Source organism: Cladosporium halotolerans (genome assembly GCF_011745625.1).
Source record: "Cladosporium halotolerans strain TM138-S3 chromosome Unknown Sca4, whole genome shotgun sequence".
Classification (NCBI taxonomy): domain Eukaryota; kingdom Fungi; phylum Ascomycota; class Dothideomycetes; order Cladosporiales; family Cladosporiaceae; genus Cladosporium; species Cladosporium halotolerans.
The window spans coordinates 528,240-548,130 of record NW_027191455.1 but is presented as its reverse complement, the minus strand read 5'-3'; the positions used below and the strand labels follow the sequence as shown (position 1 = coordinate 548,130).

The 19,891-nt window shown below is 54.9% G+C and overlaps 4 protein-coding genes across 4 annotated transcripts; 2 read left to right on the top strand and 2 right to left on the bottom strand.

Annotated features, from left to right (window-relative positions):
- Positions 1 to 589: 589 nt before the first annotated feature.
- WHR41_01651 (uncharacterized protein) lies at positions 590 to 7,037 on the bottom strand (the record flags this gene model as incomplete). Its single annotated transcript, XM_069370257.1, has 2 exons — positions 590 to 607; positions 690 to 7,037. The coding sequence occupies 2 exons, from the start codon at positions 7,035 to 7,037 to the stop codon at positions 590 to 592; spliced, it is 6,366 nt and encodes a 2,121-aa protein (XP_069232826.1).
- Positions 7,038 to 7,583: 546 nt separating this feature from the next.
- Positions 7,584 to 9,359, top strand: WHR41_01650 (uncharacterized protein; the record flags this gene model as incomplete). The annotated part of the gene is made up of 1 exon (XM_069370256.1): positions 7,584 to 9,359. One exon carries the CDS (start codon positions 7,584 to 7,586, stop codon positions 9,357 to 9,359), a length of 1,776 nt encoding a protein of 591 aa, XP_069232825.1.
- A 5,438-nt stretch (positions 9,360 to 14,797) lies between these two features.
- On the top strand, positions 14,798 to 15,511 carry WHR41_01649 (uncharacterized protein; the record flags this gene model as incomplete). The annotated part of the gene is made up of 1 exon (XM_069370255.1): positions 14,798 to 15,511. The coding sequence occupies one exon, from the start codon at positions 14,798 to 14,800 to the stop codon at positions 15,509 to 15,511; it is 714 nt and encodes a 237-aa protein (XP_069232614.1).
- Positions 15,512 to 18,401: 2,890 nt separating this feature from the next.
- On the bottom strand, positions 18,402 to 19,809 carry WHR41_01648 (uncharacterized protein). Its single transcript, XM_069370254.1, has 3 exons — positions 19,705 to 19,809; positions 19,295 to 19,649; positions 18,402 to 19,233 (listed from the first exon to the last, which is right to left on the bottom strand). The coding sequence occupies exons 1-3, from the start codon at positions 19,732 to 19,734 to the stop codon at positions 18,614 to 18,616; spliced, it is 1,005 nt and encodes a 334-aa protein (XP_069232615.1). The 5' UTR covers positions 19,735 to 19,809; the 3' UTR covers positions 18,402 to 18,613.
- Between the last annotated feature and the right edge of the window lie 82 nt (positions 19,810 to 19,891).

Below are 19,891 nucleotides of genomic sequence, written 5' to 3'. Positions count from 1 at the left end.
GCATGGGTGCGTGGTGATCGCGGTGGCACTGGCATTTAACACCCCCGCCGGATATTGCTCGTGGTCCGGGTGGTTCACCAGCAGCCTGGTGGCCTGCTCTTGCTTTTTGCCGCCACCGGGAGATGTTCCCCTTGTCGTCAGTGGAGCAAGGATCATGGCAGTACGGGGAAATGCCACCTTATATCTAGGGTGCATGCTGACTGATGGGCTGGGGTGTGGCGATCGGTAGTTGATGCCTGAAATGGCTCACCAAGATATTCGGGCTGCGTAGCGAGGATGGTCAGCACGGTAAGTGCTCGTTGGGCGTGATCTACGAGTCGGGATGACAGGTCGCAACAACTTCTCTGCTGATTCTATGATGTGGTGCCCCAATCAGACCTCTGCCCAATCGGGAAAGAAGAAACTAAGGAATCAATCGCTCGTCTTCCAAAATGCATTCTCGTGTTAATCAAGGGTATCGCCCAAGAATCATCCTCAGTCTATACTTCCCAAATACCAACGCCGCGTGCCATAATCCGCATGTGCCAATATCGAAACATTAGTGAACACTTCCACCATCCTCCCCACTCTCAGCCGCCTCAGACGTGCTTCAGCGCCGCTTATATTTCTGCAATGAAAAGTCAGCACGAAATCCAGAACGGCGCCAGGCCAGAAACAGAAAGAGGAACAAAAGGCAGACAGATACTCACATCCTCCATCCTCCGCACGCCACCGCGATCAATCTGGTTCCCGACCCCCAACAACGTCGTCCCCACCGCCCGGCTCGCCCCAATCACCGGCCTCAGCACCACCGTCGGCGCATGCCTCGCGACCGCCCTGGCCGCCGCCCCCGGCCCCGCGCTCTCCAGCACCTCGCCCTGCACCGCGATCAGCGCGTCGCGCGCCGTCAGTAAGTCGTGCTCCAGAAATCTGCGCGCGGAGCGCAGCCCCGCGAAGACGCCGAGCGGCTGGTCGGCGTAGGCGCTGAAAGCGCGGGGCTCGGCGTCGTCGTCTTCGCCGGGCGCAACGGCGGGGGGACTGGGGGAGGCGAGCAAGCCCTCCGCGCCGGCGAGCAGAGTCTGCGTTCCTATCGCGACTTTGGCGCCGAGGCGGGCGAGCTCGGAGGCGGTGGTTTTGCCGAAGTGGAAGGCGCCCTTGCGGACGGAGCGCACGACGCGGCCGTCGCGGCGATACTCGCGAATGGGGATGGCGACGACGTCGCGGACGCCGGAGCCGAGGTTCGCGAGGCTGCGGACGGGCGCGAGGGCGGAGAGGATGGTGGGGAGCTGGTTGCGCTTGACGTCGGGCATCCAGACGTCGTTGAGGGTCTTGTGCAAGGGCTCGAAGCCGCGGATGCCGTAGACGATGGCGTGGCGCAGGCGGATGGGGGCGGCGTCGAGGATGACGAAGTTCATGAATTCGTTGGTGTGGCCGGAGCGCAGGCCGACGTAGTCGACTTTCTTGGGCTTGTAGTCGAGCTGGAGGTCGACGGTGTCGACTTCGACGCGGGAGAGAAAGGGTTGGTCGGATGGAGAGGGCGGGTCGGCAGAGCTGTCTTTGAATTCGGTGAAGCGGGTGATGAAGTCCAGTGCGTCTTGGTCGACGTGTAGGCGCAGAGGTTGAATGGCCACGTGGATCATGAGGTCTGTTGCGTCACGCTCCTGGATCGTCTTCTTGTTCAGGAGTTCGATGTGGACCATAGGTCTGTCGATTTCCTGCGTGCCATGCTGGTGCTGTTGTGTGAGGAACTTCTTCCATGTGGATGTCGGGACGTTGTCGAAGATCTCGAACTGCTTTAGGCGAATATCGATGGAGCTTTGCAGCTCACCGCTGTCCGGCGGTAATGCGTTCATGTCGACCGAGACGCCCTTCAATTCGAAAGAGACCTTGTGGTAACGGCTGCGCTCCAGCTTCAGACGTCTGCGAGTCGTTGGGCGGATTGGTCTTCCACCGGCCGAGTAAGTGGTGGGTCTCGACATGCCAGAAACTGGCATACTCTCTGTCTCGCTGGCAAAATCGTCGATTTGACGGTTGATGCCTCGTCTGATATCTGGTGCTTCCGTGATATTGTTCGGCACGGTGATGTAGACAGAGTTGAACATGCAGTCTCCGATGGTAGACTCCTCATCTTCAGGCTCGACTCGTGCCTGGCGGCGCCGAGCCAGCCTTTCTTCGGCTCGCTGCTCCACATGTTCAACAGCAGCAGTAATGCCATCCCGGGTCTTCTGCCAGTCGTATCCATCATGCATATGCCAGGTGGCGTTCACGTCACGCAGTCTTAGTTTGAACGGCAGCTGCTTCTTAAACGCGCCGTTGCTCCCAACGTTCCTTCGAGAGGTAGGTGCGCTGAACCGGTGCTTTGTTCCCAGGGCCTTCTCTTCTACACCAAGAGCATCAAAGCCCAAGTCCTCGATCTCATAGTTCCCAAGATCTACTGGCTCGGGATGCTTCACGGGCATGGCTTGTTGCCGAAGGTCTCGCAGGAGAGCACTGTCGCTGAAAGGCATGTCGTCAGGGGAATTTGTCATCTCGAAAGGATCGTCCTCAAGCAGGCTCTCCACTGTCTCTCCATAGTCCGCGTCTGTCTGCTGGTCTGCATCGAGATCCCCCATCAAGCCACTGACAGGCCCGTACAGGCTTTCACTCATGTCGGCATCCATGAGCATGCCATCTGGGTCGTCGGCGAAATCGCTCTCAGGATCTTGCGGGTCTTCAGCATCGAACAAGGTCTCGATCGGCCTTTCTGGCTGGGCGTAAGCGTCGCCACTGAGGGATGAGATCATGTCATCGAGCGTTATGGGCTCCGTGAGATACTTCGGCTGTTTGCTTGGAGGCGTGGGAGGTGCGAGACCGCCCAAGATTGCCGTTAGTGACTGAGTCGAATCTGCACAAGTTTCAAGGAGAAAGAAGTCGTTGCGAATGTCCACCTCGATCGAGTCCTGCCCGCCCTGGACGCCTTTCTTCACGCGAGTGTTGATGACGGCTGACATGATTGAGCCGACCGACGCGTAGCCTTCCTTCCACAGCATGTTCAATACACGAGCGTCAACTACCGTGCTCTCAGGAGGATTGCGGCGCGGAGCCTGGAGTTCAGCAGATTTTGAAGCGAGGGCATCATCGGTGATTAAAATGCCTGCCTGCCTAAGGTCGAGATTGACATCCATGGGGTCGCATGCAGGCACAATAGTTGAGAGTCGAGCGTCCGTCAAGATGAAGAGACCCTTCGAAGGAGACTTCTGAGGAGTCAGTCCTACAGCAGAGTTGTGCAGCAGCAAATGTAGGCGCAGTTTACGTTCGCTTCGAGTCACTTCGCTCTGGTCGCAGTCCTCTTCTTGTCCGCCGAGAGCCAAATCTGCAACAGATGTTGCCAGCTCCGTGATGATCTCTTCCGCGTCACTGTCTGGGCCCTTGCCTGTCAGATCCAGTAAAGTCGCCACGCTATACTCTACGCAGACGTTGTAGAGCTTGATCTTCGCAACTGGCTCGACCTCATCGCCTAGCACTCTGGCCATAACCATGGGCAAATCATCGCCGCCGGTTAGCGGTACGAGCGCATGAACGAGTTCGGGACCGCCGGCTCTTCCCATGCTGATATTGGACAGTGATAATGCCAGCAAAGCCGGAAGACCGACATGAGCACACTGTAATTCTCTGAAAGCCACGCGCATTATTCCAAAGCGTTCATTGACAGGCACCCTCGCCTCAACTTGCTTGACGCGGACGAGACTCAGCAACCCTGGCCGCTCATCTTCGGGAAGATACTTCGTCACCGCGGACAGGCGTGAAAACTGTGTACCAAGTGCCTGCAGGGAATCCAGACATGCCATGTCGTCAATCTTCGCCCTAATATCATCAATGTTCACTCGAAGACAAGCGCCTTTCCGTCTCTGTCGCAAAAGCGTTTCAATCAGGATGTCGTCGTCGTTGTCATACTTGTCCTTTGATGGCGTGATCAGCGCCAGCAGACGCTCAAGATCCGGCTCCTGAGGTGTGAAGAAGTAATAGACCCATAGACCCGCCACGTCAACGTGAACAGGAGCGTGATTGCTGCCATCGCGATATGGTCCGCTAAGCCTCAGTGAGTTGGAAAATCGGACAGAAGCCGCCTTCTCTCGGTAAACTGCTTTGATTGGAGATGACTGCAGAACGACGGCGGTCGAGTCTGCGCCGAGCACCGTCGTGAGGCCTGCTATGCTTGCGTTTACCTTGTATTCTGTAGAGGTAGCGGTTGCTTGAGCATCATCCTCAAAGCGCACGCGTTGCGATCGGTCGGGAATCGCTGGTGAATTCGATGGCGAAGCATTCGATGCAATGGAGTTGCCGATGTCCAGGACTCCAGAGATTCCTCCAAAATCATTGAAGACTATGTCAAGCGCGCTAAGGTCGACCTCGATGCGGATTGGTCGGCTCTTGATATCTATGTTGGAGATCGGACGGTCCAGATTTGTACGCTTGCTTGTGTCAATAGACAAACGCAAATCGTCTTCAAAGATCATGCTTTCTGCCAAAGCTGGCAGATCCTGGTCGAAAGACAGCACTGTCATGCCGCCAACATTATACTGCAAAATACCCAGCCGAATGCTTTGTTGAGATGGTGCTCTATCAACACGGATGCGATGAATGCTGAGATTCAATAGCCCGACATCGATGGTTCTCTCATGTTTCAGGTCAAGACGATGCTCAATTTGTTGATGGAGAGATGCATGAAACCGCTCAACGGACATTGACAGATGCATTTCTTGCTTTCCTTCTTTGTTCTGAGCTTTATTGTCGCTTTCTGGTGCACCTGGCAGCACAGAGCTCAGCTTATAGAGAAGCTGTACAGTTGAAAGATCCGCCTGTAGCTTGATTGTACCGACTTGTATTTCCAGGGCGGGAGCAACATTGTTCGAGGGCAAAGCTGTTGGTGGCTGTGCAGCAGGCACGTCCCGTCCGATTGTTGAAGAGGCTTCGCCGCGCCTTTGCGAGCTTGAGATCTGTGAGTAGACAGAGAATGCGCCTGGGATGTCAGGTCTGGACATTGACAAGCTCCGTGTGCCAGCTTGCGACGCGATCATGGAGGGGGATGCGGGTGCTGCGGGAGCCTCGACCGTCGCCGGTGCGGACTGGGATACGAAAATAGATACTGTGTCGACAAACAGTAGCTGAAGGGTCGACTTTCTGTCATCCGGTGGCACGTAATGTACGCCTGACGTATTAGGAAGAGATGGTGTGCCCGCTCTCGGAGTCGCAGCTTCTGAATGCACATTGGGGTCATCATGCGTCTCAGGGGTTTCAGGATCTATCGAAGAAACCTGTGAATTAGAAGGGTCCTCGTCAAACTGTGGGATTCCCTCGAGTTTCGCAGATTCCTCAGGAGCCACGCTTGATGCAATGTCCGATTCCCAGGCACCAGGCATCTGGTTTTGATCGTTGTCGTTGTCAACCACGGCACTCATATAGATACTTTTAGCTTCTTCGTGACTGAAGTAGCGAGATTGCTCAAGGCCAGGCACGTCTTTCTCTTCAGCGGACTGCGCAGGCGAGGACACGAGTTGAGAACGACGTAACTCATCTAGAGATGTGTCAAGCGGATTTCGAATGTTTTCGGCGAGGTCGGGTGATTCGTCAGCGGCGGCTGCCACGACAGACTGAAACATGCTGTGCTGACTTTGATCCAGTGCAGGCCAAGACCCTGGACCTTGGTGCATGCGACTTCTCTGAGGACTTTCCTCTGCACGTGGCCACGATCCGGGACTCTGGAAGCCTCGGTCGTAAGGAGACATTGGTCGCCTGCTCCGACTGGGTGAGCTCGAGGCAGCAGAGGAGCGCGACTGTGGCAGTGGTTGGTTCATTCCCAAGAGAAGTGAGTCAGGGAGATCATCTTCTGTTGGTTGGTTCCAAGGGTCGTCTGTGGGACCGTCGCCTCGGCTGCGCCGAGAGGTCCAGCTAATGTTATATTCTCCCATTTGAATGTCAGCTTCTTGAGTGAAGCTTTGCGATTGACCTTCATCAGCTATGTCGCTCAGGCTGCTTGTATTGGATTGCATGAAGGCGGCGGTGTGCTCCTCTACACCTTCATTGATAGACCTGGAGAGTAGATCATTGCTTGACATCGGATAGTGGTGGTCAGATGCAGTATTTGATTGACTTGATGCACGAGCGCTATCGGATTGCCGACTGGATTTGGTCACGCGACTAGTTGTAGGAGAAGCGGGAGATGAAACATGCGAGAGGCTGGAGAGAAGCTGAGTGTCGGCCACGAGCTCGATCGAAAACTTGCCGAGTTTCACTTCTCGTTTGGTAGAACCGTCAGGTACAGCAAGCAGATCTAGAGAATCGAGCTTCGCGATGACACTGGTCGGCGCCGCATCGAAATTCTCGGAGGAAGATTCAACGTCCAGCGAGACGTGCACGCCGCGGGTCGTTAATTGAAATCTGTCAACCAGTCGCTGTAGCCAGTGCGACAGGAACCCAGGCAGACCAGGTGCTGCTCCAGTACCCACGTCGCTTCCGTCGCTACTCTCGCTGAATATGGATTCGTCCATGGGTTTTGAGTTGGCCGCGACTGAGGCTTCCAGCTCCTGACGCTCTTCCGGAGGCTCTTCCGCAAGAAATGATTTTGCCAAATCTTCCGCTGTAGGCAAGCGGCTTTCGCCATGACGCCTCGGCGGAGGCGAGTGTATTCTCCTTGTCGTCTTTCTGTGTGACGGGCTCTGCGCGCTTCCGGACACACGCGCGGCCCCTGCAGATGTTCTGTCCTCCTCTTCAACAAGCCTAGCGGCAATCTCCACTCCATCCAAAAGTACAGAGATGCTCGAATTCAAAAGGTCTGCGGGTATCGTCAAGCGTAGTAACAAGATCCTCGCGGATTCAAGGCGCAAGTTCGGAGGCAGGTGGGCTAGGCCCGATAGGTACTCGACGTTCAGTCCTACGTTCTTGAACTCCAGTGTCGACCTACGTCCCCACCTGATGTCAAGGTTATCGAGGTCGATCCCAGTGACATCGAGGAGACCGGATCGGTTGAGTGCGTAGCGCAGCAGCCGCTTTTGGATGGAGCTTGGGATCCAGCTCGCCATGATCGCGGATATTGTAGGGAGCGAAAGGACCGATGAGCTGGAGGGTTAAGGAGGCAAATATGCTACCGGGATGTTTGCAAGAAGGTTTGGCCGCGGGTATGTGGGACAAGAAAAGCGAGCGGAGTGGTCGTATGCCTTTCGCTTTGGCGGTGTTCGTGAATCATGATGGTTCCGTGGTAAAGCATGCAGCCATAACTTGCGTGCGCTGGGGTCTCGAGGTTTAGGTGTCAGTGAAGCAGCTCTTCAGAAGAGCAAGCCATGTAAAGCGTGGCAGGTGGTCAAGCAGACGCAGTGTTGATCCCGACGCCTCACCAGGATGCGTGATCGAATGACCATGACGGACGTGGCTCAGGTTCCAGCCAGCGGGTTAGCGTGCTGTGGGGAAGCCGCGCGGGCCGGTGCTTATCAGCCTGTCCCGCCGACGCTTATCTGCCTGGCCCGCAGCGCCTCGCAGTGGCCACCCGTCCCCTCAATTTGACACCAACAAGGGTCGCAACATCTATACATTTGGATTGCTGGATCTTTGCCGGAGAAGATTGTACAGACATGACTGATCCAAGGGAAATCAGTGCACCTGTCGAGAATCTCAGTGTTCAGGATGATGATGTGGGCGTGGAGGAGGAGGACCTCGGCATTCCGACACTCGAAGAGCCCTTCATTCAAAAGTATCTGGACGGACGGGACAGTCTGATCGCGCAAGAGAAACGCCAACGAAGCGACCACGCTTTTCGCGAGAACATGACGCCTATGGCAGCGGAAGCGGCTTCTACCGTCTCTGCCATTCGCTTTCAGGAGCAGCAGACTCTCTGGACCCATGATTTCGAAGACGAAGTTGCCAAGAAGGAAGGCGTCGAAGTCTTCCCTGGTATGATGTTCAACCTGGCCAAAGGACGAATGGAACAATCAAAGCTTTGGCAGATCATCCGCAAAATGCCCAAGGGAGCCCTTCTCCATTGCCACCTTGAAGCAATGGGTGATCTTGACTGGCTGATCGAGGAGGCTTTCAACGAGGAAGGCATTTGTATCGCCGCCGACGTTCCTCTTGCAAATGAAGATTCTTTGCGTGATGCTCCGTTCATCTTCCGGCATGTCAAAGCTGAAAACATTGCCAACGCGCAGCCGATCTGGACTTCGGCGTATCAAGCCAACGATTCAATCTCTATCGGTGTGGCTGCAAAGGATTTTCCGAATGGTGGCAAGGAGGGTTTCGTCCAATGGCTCAAATCTCGCGTCACAATTACCCGTCAGGAATCCATTGATCAGCACCTTGGTCCTAACGCTGTGTGGCGCAAGTTCACAAGCTGCTTCGGTATCCTTGCCTCAATTCAACACTACGAGCCTATCTTCCGCAAATTCATTCGCAACATTCTTCAGGGCCTCCTCGAAGACGGCGTGAGATGGGTGGACATTCGTTCTGTGTTCGTCGTGCCATTCACTAGAGCGGGCGAGGAGAAACCTGACGAGGACTACTCACACATGTTGCAGGCTTTGCAAGAGGAGATTGACAATTTCAAGAAGTCAGAGGAAGGACAGAAGTTCTGGGGTGCGAGGCTGATTTGGACCACCATTCGCAGCTTTGACAGCAAAACGATCGCACACGACATGCTCGAATGCATAGCAATGAAGCAAGAATTCCCGGAACTCATTGCCGGCTACGATCTTGTCGGTCAAGAAGACCTTGGACGCTGTCTCGCAGAGCTCACGCCTGAACTATTCTGGTTCAAAAAGCAATGCGCACAAGCTGGTGTCGACATCCCCTTCTTTTTCCATGCGGGCGAGACTCTAGGCGACGGAGATGAAGTAGATGAGAATCTCTTTGATGCGGTACTTTTGGGCACACGCCGGATAGGCCATGGCTTTAGTGCCTACAAGCATCCTTTGTTAATCGACATGATCAAAGACAAGAAGATCCTCATCGAAAGTTGCCCGATCAGCAACGAAGTCCTGCGTCTGACCGGCAGCATCGCTTCGCATCCTCTGCCGGCGCTTCTCGCACGCGGGGTCCCTTGTGCGCTGTGTAATGATGATCCTGCTGTTCTTGGGCAGGGAATGACTGGAATGTCACACGATTTCTGGCAAGCTCTCCAGGGCTGGGAGAATCTGGGCTTGGGCGGTTTGGCCAGCTTGGCTGAAAACAGCGTGCGTTGGGCAGCTTTCGATGATGTTCCGGCGAAAGAATGGTCTCAACAGATCAAGGACGGCAGGTTCGGCAAGAGTATTAGAGCCGAGAGGATGCGTGAGTGGCATCAGGAATGGGAGAAGTTTTGTCAGTGGGTCGTGCTGGAGTACGGCGCCGAGACAGACAGGGACTTCCTGGATTAGGATTGGAAATGGTGTAACGAGAAGATAGATGAGACACGCACGTATGAATATACCTCGTCAGTGGGACACTGTCGTGTCACGAAGAAATTCTGACTGTTGAATTGAAAGCATTCCCCCCTCCTGAGACTCGCCAAAATTGGGTGTACTTTCGACAACATCGCCAGAACTTTTGATCAATCGCATTGCGATTTTAATTGCACTCTCAAATCAGCCTCTCAGGATGCCCATTGATTGCTGCAAGCCTCATACACACACAGACATTGCATTCGATGTCCTAGGGGGTGTTTTCAGGCATCTATTGGAAACCTAACCCTAACCCTAGTAACATCACATTGGCGACGTCAAGTGCAACTGTCAATGTTCTTCCACCTGGCTTTCGCCATCTGTGCTTGCCATGTCTTAGGGATGCCGGCTTGTGTCTTCAGCTGTGCTACATATGCTCCTGCCTGTTTCTGGGCTAATTCCGAAGCCCGACTGTGACTATCTCTACCATCCTTGTCGCTGCTCTGGTTCAACGCGATTCACACGTTTGATGACGATCATCGCTAACCTCCCGTCACCGAGCCATCAGTATTGGCATTGCTACGATTCGTTCAAAGAATATCGACTAACACCAGATCGTTCTTACGCTCACCGGAAATCACTCGGATCACGACAGGGATACGATAAACAGGCATCCACACTGGCGAACGCCAGTTCAACAAAAGTTGCACAGACCGATACATCTGCCGACACGAAGCTAGTTCGCAGCTGCGTCCGATGGCTAATACGGGCCCATCGGCATCGGTGCTCAAACGCACATACAATTCCATCTTCAGCGTCAGAATGGAACTTGCCGCGCTCGCTCTTGGCTCGAAACCATCACCTCGCCTCAGCCTCAGCCTCATGGGGTTGCCGTCGGAGCTCAGGCTTGAGGTGTTCGACTACATTCTCAACCCAGGCAACGTCTACATTCGCTGGTCCGCCAAAGCCGCGGCCCACGACATTCGCTTCGCCAACATCATCGAGGATTCAGGCGTCGAGACCACCCCAGTAAGATGGCTCGCACAAACATCGCGCCGAGCTAGGCGCGGCGCGCCAACAAATCCCCAGACACAGCTGTTCTTGGTCAGCAAGCAGCTCCGGGATGAGGCGATGCAGTACTACCTGTCCAGGAACACCTTCCACGTCATGGGCGCCGACTGCGCCTTGCCGTACCTGAGCTAGGGGCTCTTCCCGCCGCGCGACTCGCACATACGTCGCTTGAGCATCGCCTTCGACCACAGGGCATGTGACTCGCAAAAGAGGATGGCCCATTTCATTTCCATGAAAGATGATTGGCTCGGTCGTCACCCGTCCTGGGATCTCGACGGATGGAGAGCCCATGTCCACGAAGAGCTTGAGTGGGAGCTGCTGCACATGTGCTGGATGCCACTAGTTTGCCAGATTCATCAGCTAGCTCTCCGTCGCTTGGAGGTCAACGTGCAGAACTGCTTCTGCCCGTGCGGATGCTTGGACCAAGTGGCGTGGGCGATGGGGTGGCTTTGTGACTGGGAGGGAGAGCCGCCGGAGGTGCTTGTTGTGGTGGGCACAAGGACTTTCCAAGAAAGGCAAGTGATCAAGCAGATTGTCGACACTCGTGTGCAGGGGGGGAAACCGGTACTTGGCTTTGAGAAAAGCCTCGATGGGGTCAGGGAGTCGTTGTTATGATGCGAAGGAATAGCAGGGATAGGCCGTGGATTACACTCCATTGCGATAGCCCGCCGCTCTTCCACGTTGCCAGAACTGAGCAGAAATCGATTCCATCGTTTTCAGAGTCCAGTGTACTATTCTGAAATGCTTTTGCTTTGACGACTTCTTCGGGAAAGTCCCTCGCTAGGTAATTCTGTATTCTGCCTGATCGCTTGCCGAATTGTGAAGGGTCGACTGCTAAGCCGCTTATCCTTGGGCATCTGGGCTTTTGGAAATGGACCGGTGAGCATTTACATGCATGTCCCTGGTGGATTTGGAGCGTTACCTTAGTCGAAGACATTAGATCATCAGAGTCACTCGCGCGTGACTCGATATCAACAGTGCTTCGGCTACAAGGTCGCGCACTGTCCACGCCTCGGCTTCAATCTCCGTGATAGCGCGCAAAGAGCCGCAAAGTCTTGTGAAGGCGAAAATCAGCCTCTCGCATCGGTGGAGTTAGTGATGCAAAGTGCAAGATCGAGGCAAAAACCTCCGATGTCCGACGTCGGGTCAAGCATAGAAGATACGCCAGGAACCCATTTGTACGTCTAGACCGCCCAAAAGCAGCGGGTCATGTATTCCAGCCCTACTCTCATAGAAAAATGGTACTCGACCTCGCGCGAACCGGAATTAATAAGTCCCGTACTAAGTCTCCTGCTGAGTGGTTAGGCTTGCCTCGGATTCCGGAAGCGTACTGTCACCCTTGGGCATCTGTAGGCCTGCGTAGCGCCGATCTATGGGGCCACAGTCACAGGGCAAGCAAACAAAAGGCCCACAAGCCGCTGGAACGTTATAGTCTGTCCATAGTAGGCGTGACTCCTCAGAGAACCGAGATACAGTGGGGTTGGACCGAAATCAGATAGTGCAGTGTCTGGCGTCTGAAAATCGAAATTCCCCTTCCCGTCCTGCCCAGCGTGTCGGGTTGTCTCTTCCGACGCAAAGACAAGGATGGCGCGGTTGGCTTGCAATACAAACCACGTGCAATTTTTGGTTGTACATGCATCGCACGGCTGAAACGCGGCAACACCCTTGTCTCTGCTGATGAGGCTCGCTTGCGATGCCGTGCTGCAAACGACGTTGCCGTCCAGAAACCCAGCATTATTGAGTGGCTTCACACAATCTCAGGCATCAATTTGAATTGAAAATGCGCAAGCGACAACAATAGTCGCGGCTGGTGGCACACCAACTCTCTCCACACCGCACAACGGCCACAGCGGCATTAATTGCGGCTTAAGTTATGGCGAGCTACTCTATTTTCGAATAGATCCACTTCGACAATAAAGGCCCGACCACGGCTACCTACGTTCACCGACTACGCGACGTTTCTGATGCAGTTCGCGCATGTCCCCGCCGAGAGCCATCGCATTGTGGAGTAGTCTGAGACAAAGCCCCTACATGTCGCGTAGGCATCGTTTTGATATTCCGAGGTACAGCTCGCAGACTTGTCACCACGCGAGCTCGAGTCGACAGCTGATGAGCTCTATGGCACAAGCGATGGTGCGTTCAATACCAGGGCAGCCCACTCCACTGCTGCAGTCATGCCCCTTTCAGTGTCTCAAAGACACGGCACGCGTGCAGCACAACGACATCTTTGCAGGCGAGAAGAACGTTGGCTCGCTGTGCGACAGCTCGAGGGCCTGAGGGCGGTGGTCCTGTCGCCGACTCCGGGCGAACGGCGGCATTAACAGCGGAATGACTCCCTGTCTAGGCCTGACCAGTACAGCCAATTGGAAGAGACGTTGGTGGGACGGATTCGTCGACTAGACATTGATGATTGGTGGAGAGCCGTGCGTCTGCCAAAGAGATGCCCTAATCCATGGCAGGTGGGTCTCACCGCAAACTTGTGATGTCTTCGTCACAAGCGCCAAAGACAGACCCGCCACCGGACGATCTTTGAAGAAGCTGAGCAGTATTGCGATCCCCCATTACCAAGTCTCAGTGGCAAAAACGCAAGCTTCGTGAAAAGCGGAGCCAACGCCGAACGGTTGACCACGAGGCTCCGGGTCGCTGAAAGCGTTTCAGCGACCGTGGCAATGGCCTGTCTGGGGAAACGCAGAGTAAAGTTTAATTGAGCAACCAGGCGTGTCAGGCACTTCAGAGAAACGGGTGGTCTGTAGCCGTGTAAGCGCTCTGCTAATTATCTAAGGTAACGTGCTGGTGAACGAGGTGTAGGAATAACGTTCGAGATCAGCCCAAGTTGATCGTGGAGACCGCCTTTTGCAGCAGACGGCAGCGCCGGGTATGGCATTCAGCAGCGCCTCTTGCTCGACGAAGCCGTCCGTGCATCTCGGGCAGCAAGGTACGGGGAGCGTTTTTGACAGCCCTCTTTCCCGAGGGTCCGCTGCAACGCGGTTAGTGCAAGTGACTCCTGTAGGAGCGGAACGCCTCATACTGCACACTGCTGGCCAGAAGACACTGTCTGTCAGAGAGTATGCAGGCGGAGTTGGTGTTATTGTCTGCTTTCCGTGAACATGTTTCAATGCGGTGGCCGTGGACGGCCGGCTACCTTACCTGAAACTGTGGCTCTCTGGCTGCGCATGCTTCGGGCAGCCCATGCTTCTGAGCCGCTAGCACGCTGCTAGCCAAAGCAAAGGCGACCCTAAGCACCGCGGAGCAGGTCCTCTTTGCCGAGTCACGCTGGTACTCGGGTCTCGCTGGAGCCTCATCCGCGCATCGAGCCTCTCCGGGATGATGCCCTGGCAGAACATGGCGATCGCGGCTATGACGTTGCCGCGACCAGCAGCAGGCGCCGCACTGCGTGACTGGCACGCGAAGACTGAACGGACGCCGGGCTTACGACAGACATGCAATGGTGGTCATCGAATGGAGAAGGTACATTGCCATGCGCAACGCGGCTTGGCGGGTCGAGTATAGTTAAAACATCGCGCTGCGCTTGTGCGATCTTACCGCTCGAGCCCTGGCGCGCCTGACGATCGGTCATACTACTGAGTGCCGGTGAGAGCGTTCCCTTCAACTGCAGCAACGCCATCTGGTGCTTGGCGTTCGAGATCCGGCAAATTCGGGGCTGTCGCCATTGTTTGGAGATTCAGACGAACTCTTAGTGTCAGGTGTGAACGCACGCCTCCTTGCGACAGACTGCAGCGACTGCATTAGCCACCCGGATCCACGCCATGCGCGTTTGAACCTAGTTGGTTAAGCCGGCAGTCACGCTCCGCATCGCGTTGCAAACATATCGACAGAAATTCGGCTTCGTCCGCCGGACAGGCCTCGCAGCGGCCGGCCTCCACTCACCTTATATTCCCGCCTCCGCCGGGGGGTGGAGAAGAAGTCGAGACGTCTTCGGCCTCTGCCCTGGCCGTACGACATTCATTCTGCGGCCGGACACGCTTTACGCCCCGCAGGCCTTTCGCCACCATCGTCTTTTGCCACAGTCTTGAGAGATGCCTCGAAGTCCCCAAGACAGCGGGTCTCCGGCCGGTGGTGGACAGAATACCATTTTCCGCGTGTCGCAGAATGCTCCTTTGGTCATCGTGTCTGAGCAAGGCCGGCATGACGAAGCATCGCGTCGACTGGTCCGCGCACAGGCAGCTCGCGCCAGTGCTGCTCAGAGCCGAATCACCAGAGCTCGCAATCGGGATCAACGCGAAGGCAGAGGAGGAGCCCAATCACCGCACGAGCAGCTCACAGCCTTTGGTATACAAGAGCCGCCACCGCCGAGCCAGCCGCCGTTGTTGGCCTGGCTGAGTGGCGCGTCATGCGCCGCAATCATGAATCAGGGCCTATCCGCCCTCAGCGACAACCGTGTTCCACAAATACCTGGCATTGGCGGATTGCCAAACCAAGCCATGCTTCCCAACACTGGAATAGAAAGTGGTCGACAACTTCCGCTGGCCGTCCCTCGAGGGTTCGCAACACTGAGGCAAAGAGTCGATATCTCCGCCGAGTTCCTTACGCTCATCAGTCGGACCGCTTGCTTCGACTTTGGTAGTCCTGGTGTTGAGTCCAGGCTCCATCAGCTCATCCTCGACTTGATCGTCTCCTCCGCTGGTGCAGCCACGAGCAATCTACCGCTACCCGGCCATCCTATCCAAGGTCACCTTCGGATAGCCTGCACCTGTCTTACGATATTCCAAGGCCAACGCGCTGACGGCAAAAAGATTGCCGGCGCTGCTGAATACGACGCTGGCCTGACAGCGGCCTGGTCTGAAGTCGTAACCATGGATCAAGGCGCTCTTTCGGAGCCAAAAACGGCACAAGCGTCCCTCTGGGCTGTATTCATCATTAGCGTAACGACAGGTGCCGGTGCTGCCGCGAGCATCTTTCACCAGCTCTTGCATACTTTGTTCCAAGATCTCAACGTCCAAATCTGGGAGCACGTCCGAGGCATCTTGCTGGAATTTATCTTCCCTGTGAGCTTTCTAGATGAGCCTTGCAAGAACTTCTTCCACGGCCTCCAGGATCTTCGCATTGGATTTGGCTGATGGTTGTCGGACAATCTTTGACAAATTTTTCGGCACCTGCAACAGCTTAAGGCCCTCTTGTGCGATCTCGGCGTCGAGAAATCCACCATGTTCCCAATCAGCAAAGCAGCACAAGTGGACCGACCCCCCATCGTCCTGCGTCGAGGCTCATATTGTTGCCGACGATTATCCTCAATGGCTGTGGATTCGAGAGGCAATGCTGTCGAGGAAACCAGGATACGTTCGCAGCGTATCAGTCGATCTAGAGTCGTACAACAGCGACGACATTTATCCCCCATTCCGGCATATTTGATACACCCCAGACTGTCATTGGATGACAATGAAGATGCATATGAGTTGGATGGGAACCGTTCAGTGTCGCTTGTCGATTGGCCGAAAATTTCTTGAGACCGACGGCGACGATGACGATGCGGTGACCCGCGTCCGCGTCGACGACTGTGAAGTACGCGATTCAGCGGGCGATGGAGCGTTGTTCTTACCTCCAGCGCTAGGACGTGGCAGGCCGCCAGATAGACGCGTAGACGAACAGGCCGCGTCGCTCGTCCAAAGAGCACGGCGTTGGCAAACACCGCACCCTGCAGATGCTAGCAGATATAGTTGTGTATCAATCAAGAGACTTTCATGCCCGGACCATCCTGCAGTCTTGATCTCAATACACCTTAACGCCCACGCCAGGGAATTAAACTTTGCAATATCCTGATTGGGTATGGTGCGACGCATGTTCCAAACAGCGGAACAGTGGCTTTCTTTTCAATACACAAGCCGCTCAAGTGCAAGTGCAGTGCTATATTTCTGCGTATCGCAAGAGTCAAGCGGTATCAGAATTGTCGCACGGTGTGTTGCAACTGTGGTCTCGTGGTCTGGTGGTGATTGAGCCCTAGATCGATTCGAGATCTCAGACGCCCAGCCGGAGCCGTCGTCCCGCGCATGGCGATTTTCACTGGGATCTTTGTCGTTGACTGTGAGTAACCGGTCGGCCCTAGTTTCAGGCCCTCGACTATAGGCTGATACCTCAGCGCAATATAATTGAGAGGGCTCCATCAAGTGTGACATCAAGTTTGACCGCCGCAAATGTTCCAGACGCTGTTACCGAGACGGGAGGATGTGGTGCTCCTACTTCAGCCGGACCCTTCGGTTGAAGCAAGCGTCAGGCTTCCGTGTTGTATCCTGGAATCAAAATTGTTCCGAAATGTTCCCGCGGTCCCGAAAATGGCGTGGCTAGTCGAGCTCGCGATTGAGACGCAATCGATGCACTGGAGAAAGTCGAAAGAGCCGGGAGAAACGCACCTGTCGTGGGAGTCGGGAACACCTGTCTTTTACCAGCACAGCTAGAGCGGAAAGCAGGCCAATTTCCCACGCGCACTGTGCGTACCGTATGCAAGCTACCTGACAGAGCAATACCTTATTAGGCGCTTACAAGTTCGCCCCGACGCCATGCCTCGCTTGGCCCAAGACCCATTTCTTTGGCGCGGAGTCTTGAAAGTGAGCCAGCCGGGCCGCTCCAGCTGCGTGCGTATTCCTTTTGCAGTCCAGTCCGGCACGCTCCGAAGAGATATATTAAGCATGTGCTTCGCTGGTTGACGACTTCTTGGGACTTGGAAGCATTCGACCTGTGAGGTTCCAAGAGGTATGTGTCAGATCAAGGCAGAGGAATCGGGGTCAAGATAAGTATCCGACAACGCGCAAGGTCATTATTCTCTTCGCGAGGCGATCTCAATCGTCCTTGTGCATCTCAGTTGCTTCCACCCTTGCACTGATCATAGGAGCCCGACGTTGTTGACCTCTACATCCCGGGAATGTCTACTTTCATTCGTTACCGAATTGGTATGGTGACGCAAAGTATGCCTTGGGAAATGTGATTACCCTTGCGCATCACATTCCGGCCATTTAGCACACTGCCTTCGATTTCGTCACACCACATGCGCGCTTCGCTGCCGTTCAAGCGACTTGAGCCAGGAGATGATTATCGGTCATTATGTCTCGCTCCTTGTAGCGCTGCTTAGTGCAGACTTAAGACGAGGCGACTTCAACAAGATCGTGTCTGTTAAGGTAGGGGCAGATCAGCGACCCACAAGAGATGCTCTCATTCATCTTGGTCTACGGCTGCAGAGCAGATATGCGCTCCGATTGTGCATTACCTGACTGCCGCCGACGTCTACCACTTGGACGTGGACCTTCTACGCCATGAAACCCTACTATGATATTGACAGGTGTCCGATCACGACTTAGGCCACTGGACGAAGGCAGCACGAGCCGGATATGCAAACGGCTGCCGCGTCACACGACAGATATCCCGTCTCCTCTATCGGAACAGGCATAGTGGAGGATTCTCTTGCATGCTTTTTCCCTCAACGACACGGCACGCGACGGGAGAGCCGTGAGCATGCATGTCCGTAAACGTACAGGCATACTGACTCATGGTGAGCCCTCTCTAATTTTGGACAGCGTTCATGGCAACAAAATCAGGCGTTAAAAGCCATCGATCGCTTTTCATATCCGCCTTGTCGCGTGTGGGCAGGAGCTGCAGGTACGGACACAAAATTAGTTCTTCCATTGGGACGGGAACACCTTTCGGCTAAAAGGGACCCACAGCTATCTTTGTCGCCTGCGTAACAGCTCGGGCTGCCATACGTTGAGACCAGACCGAAAGGGTCAGCATGCGCCAGCAGTCTTATTGTGTGACCTGAGACCAGGGCCAGAGCCCAATGCGCAGCTTTTCAGATTCTGAAGACTATGATCCATGGTTGCGATTGGTCTCTGTACTCACGGCAAGTTCCATTGTAAGACGCGTTTGGCCCTGTGCAATTTGCATGGGCAATCATCCGTAGAATCTTTAATAAGGAACAGTCGCAGGGCAAAAGTCGACGTAGCAACAAGTAGAGAAAATTGCGTAGAGCAGGAGGCGTAGGTGAAGAGCTCTGGACGTACTTGGACAAGCGTATCAAGGGCATCTTTATCATTCCGAAAGCTTTTGTCCTGCGTCGTAGTCTGGTCTTATCTGGCGAGGCACAGTCGTGTGAAGCTAGAAGCTCAGGATTCTCCTGTCAAATTCGCAGCAAGCAAAGCTCCTTCGTACATGGGGTATCAATCATGAAGGTGTAGCTAATCATCGTCGCTTCCGTCATCCTCGTCGTCATCATTTTGGACTTCCTGCTGCTCGTCTTTCCTTGGTCGTCCTCGCTTTTTCTTCTCCGCGCCACCTTGGGTCTGCCTCTGCAGATCACCCGGCCTCTCGCCCACACCCAGGGATCTTGCAATCCTTCTCTCGAGATCCTCGGCCTCAGCACCTTCAGGGTCGCCGTACACGCAGCTAGTCAGGCCCCGCACGCCCGCATCGCCAATCTCTATTTTCGCTCTGGGGCCCAGAATCCAGCAAACATCTTCTTCTCCACCCGGGCCAGTCTCCTTGACTCGGACGATGTAGCCGTCCTTCTCCATTCGTTTCATCAGCATTGCGGGCTTCTCGTAGCCCTCGACCGGCGTCGAATCTTCCAGATGTACGCGCTTCATGTAGCGTTCGAGTTTGCTGTCGTTCAATTGGCCTCCAGACAGAGATATGAGCGCTACAATAACGCTGTAGATTCCTGTGTACTTGCCCTCTTCGCCCTCAGTAGGTACCGCGGAAGGGGGCAAGATATCCGGATGGTGGAAAGCAGATGGCAAGATCGATGTGAGCACCCATGATGCTGTGCCCTTGTTTGCTTTGTCCGCCTTCGCGGCAGCTAATCGCAGTTAGTAAGAAGCTCAAAGAACTTGCCTGCTCCTTCGTATGTATTAACTAACCTCGCCTCTGCTGCAACGTCACTTTCTCCCTCGCAGGTAGCTCCACCAGCTCCATGCCAAATATAGACCGCAGCTCCGTCTGCGCCTTCTCAAAGACCTTCTTGAACTGCCGCCCTTGACTCCCGAGTACCTTCTCGCTGATATCCGCGCGCCTGATGGGCCGTCTCTGGTATTCACTAGCGAGAGCCAGCCTCACTAATTTCTTGACCATTTGATCTGCGTTGCTGTCTTCCAGCAGTCCGGAGTCACCATTGTATGCGTCTTCGTCCGGCGAAGCCGACGTTCTTCGTCGTTGAGTCGCGGGCTGAGGCGTGTCGTCGTTTGCATCTGAGACTTCCTCTTCTTCCTCGGGTTGCTGGACGGATCGTTAGTTCAGCTTGAATTTCGGTTTTAGTATTCGTTAGACTTACAGGGCGGCGTTTTCGCTGAATGAGCGGCATGTTGCTAGTTTTGTTGGCCTTTGGGCTCAGCACTTTGAGCCAGCACGAAGTATCATGTGCTCCCTCGAGCGTGGTTCAGAATCCGTTGCAGACCCCGAAAGCACTCAACAAAGTCGCGTCCGTGTCGCGTCTGACATGTGACGTTCGGCTCTCGGCA

Bases quoted from the DNA above. Each gene is read 5' to 3' on its own strand.
- WHR41_01648 (XM_069370254.1), bottom strand. From the start codon at position 19,734: ATGCCGCTCATTCAGCGAAAACGCCGCCCT. The intron at 19,650-19,704 runs GTAAGTCTAACG...CGATCCGTCCAG, and splicing joins TTCAGCGAAAACGCCGCCCT to CAACCCGAGGAAGAAGAGGA. The intron at 19,234-19,294 runs GTTAGTTAATAC...AACTGCGATTAG, and splicing joins GACGTTGCAGCAGAGGCGAG to CTGCCGCGAAGGCGGACAAA.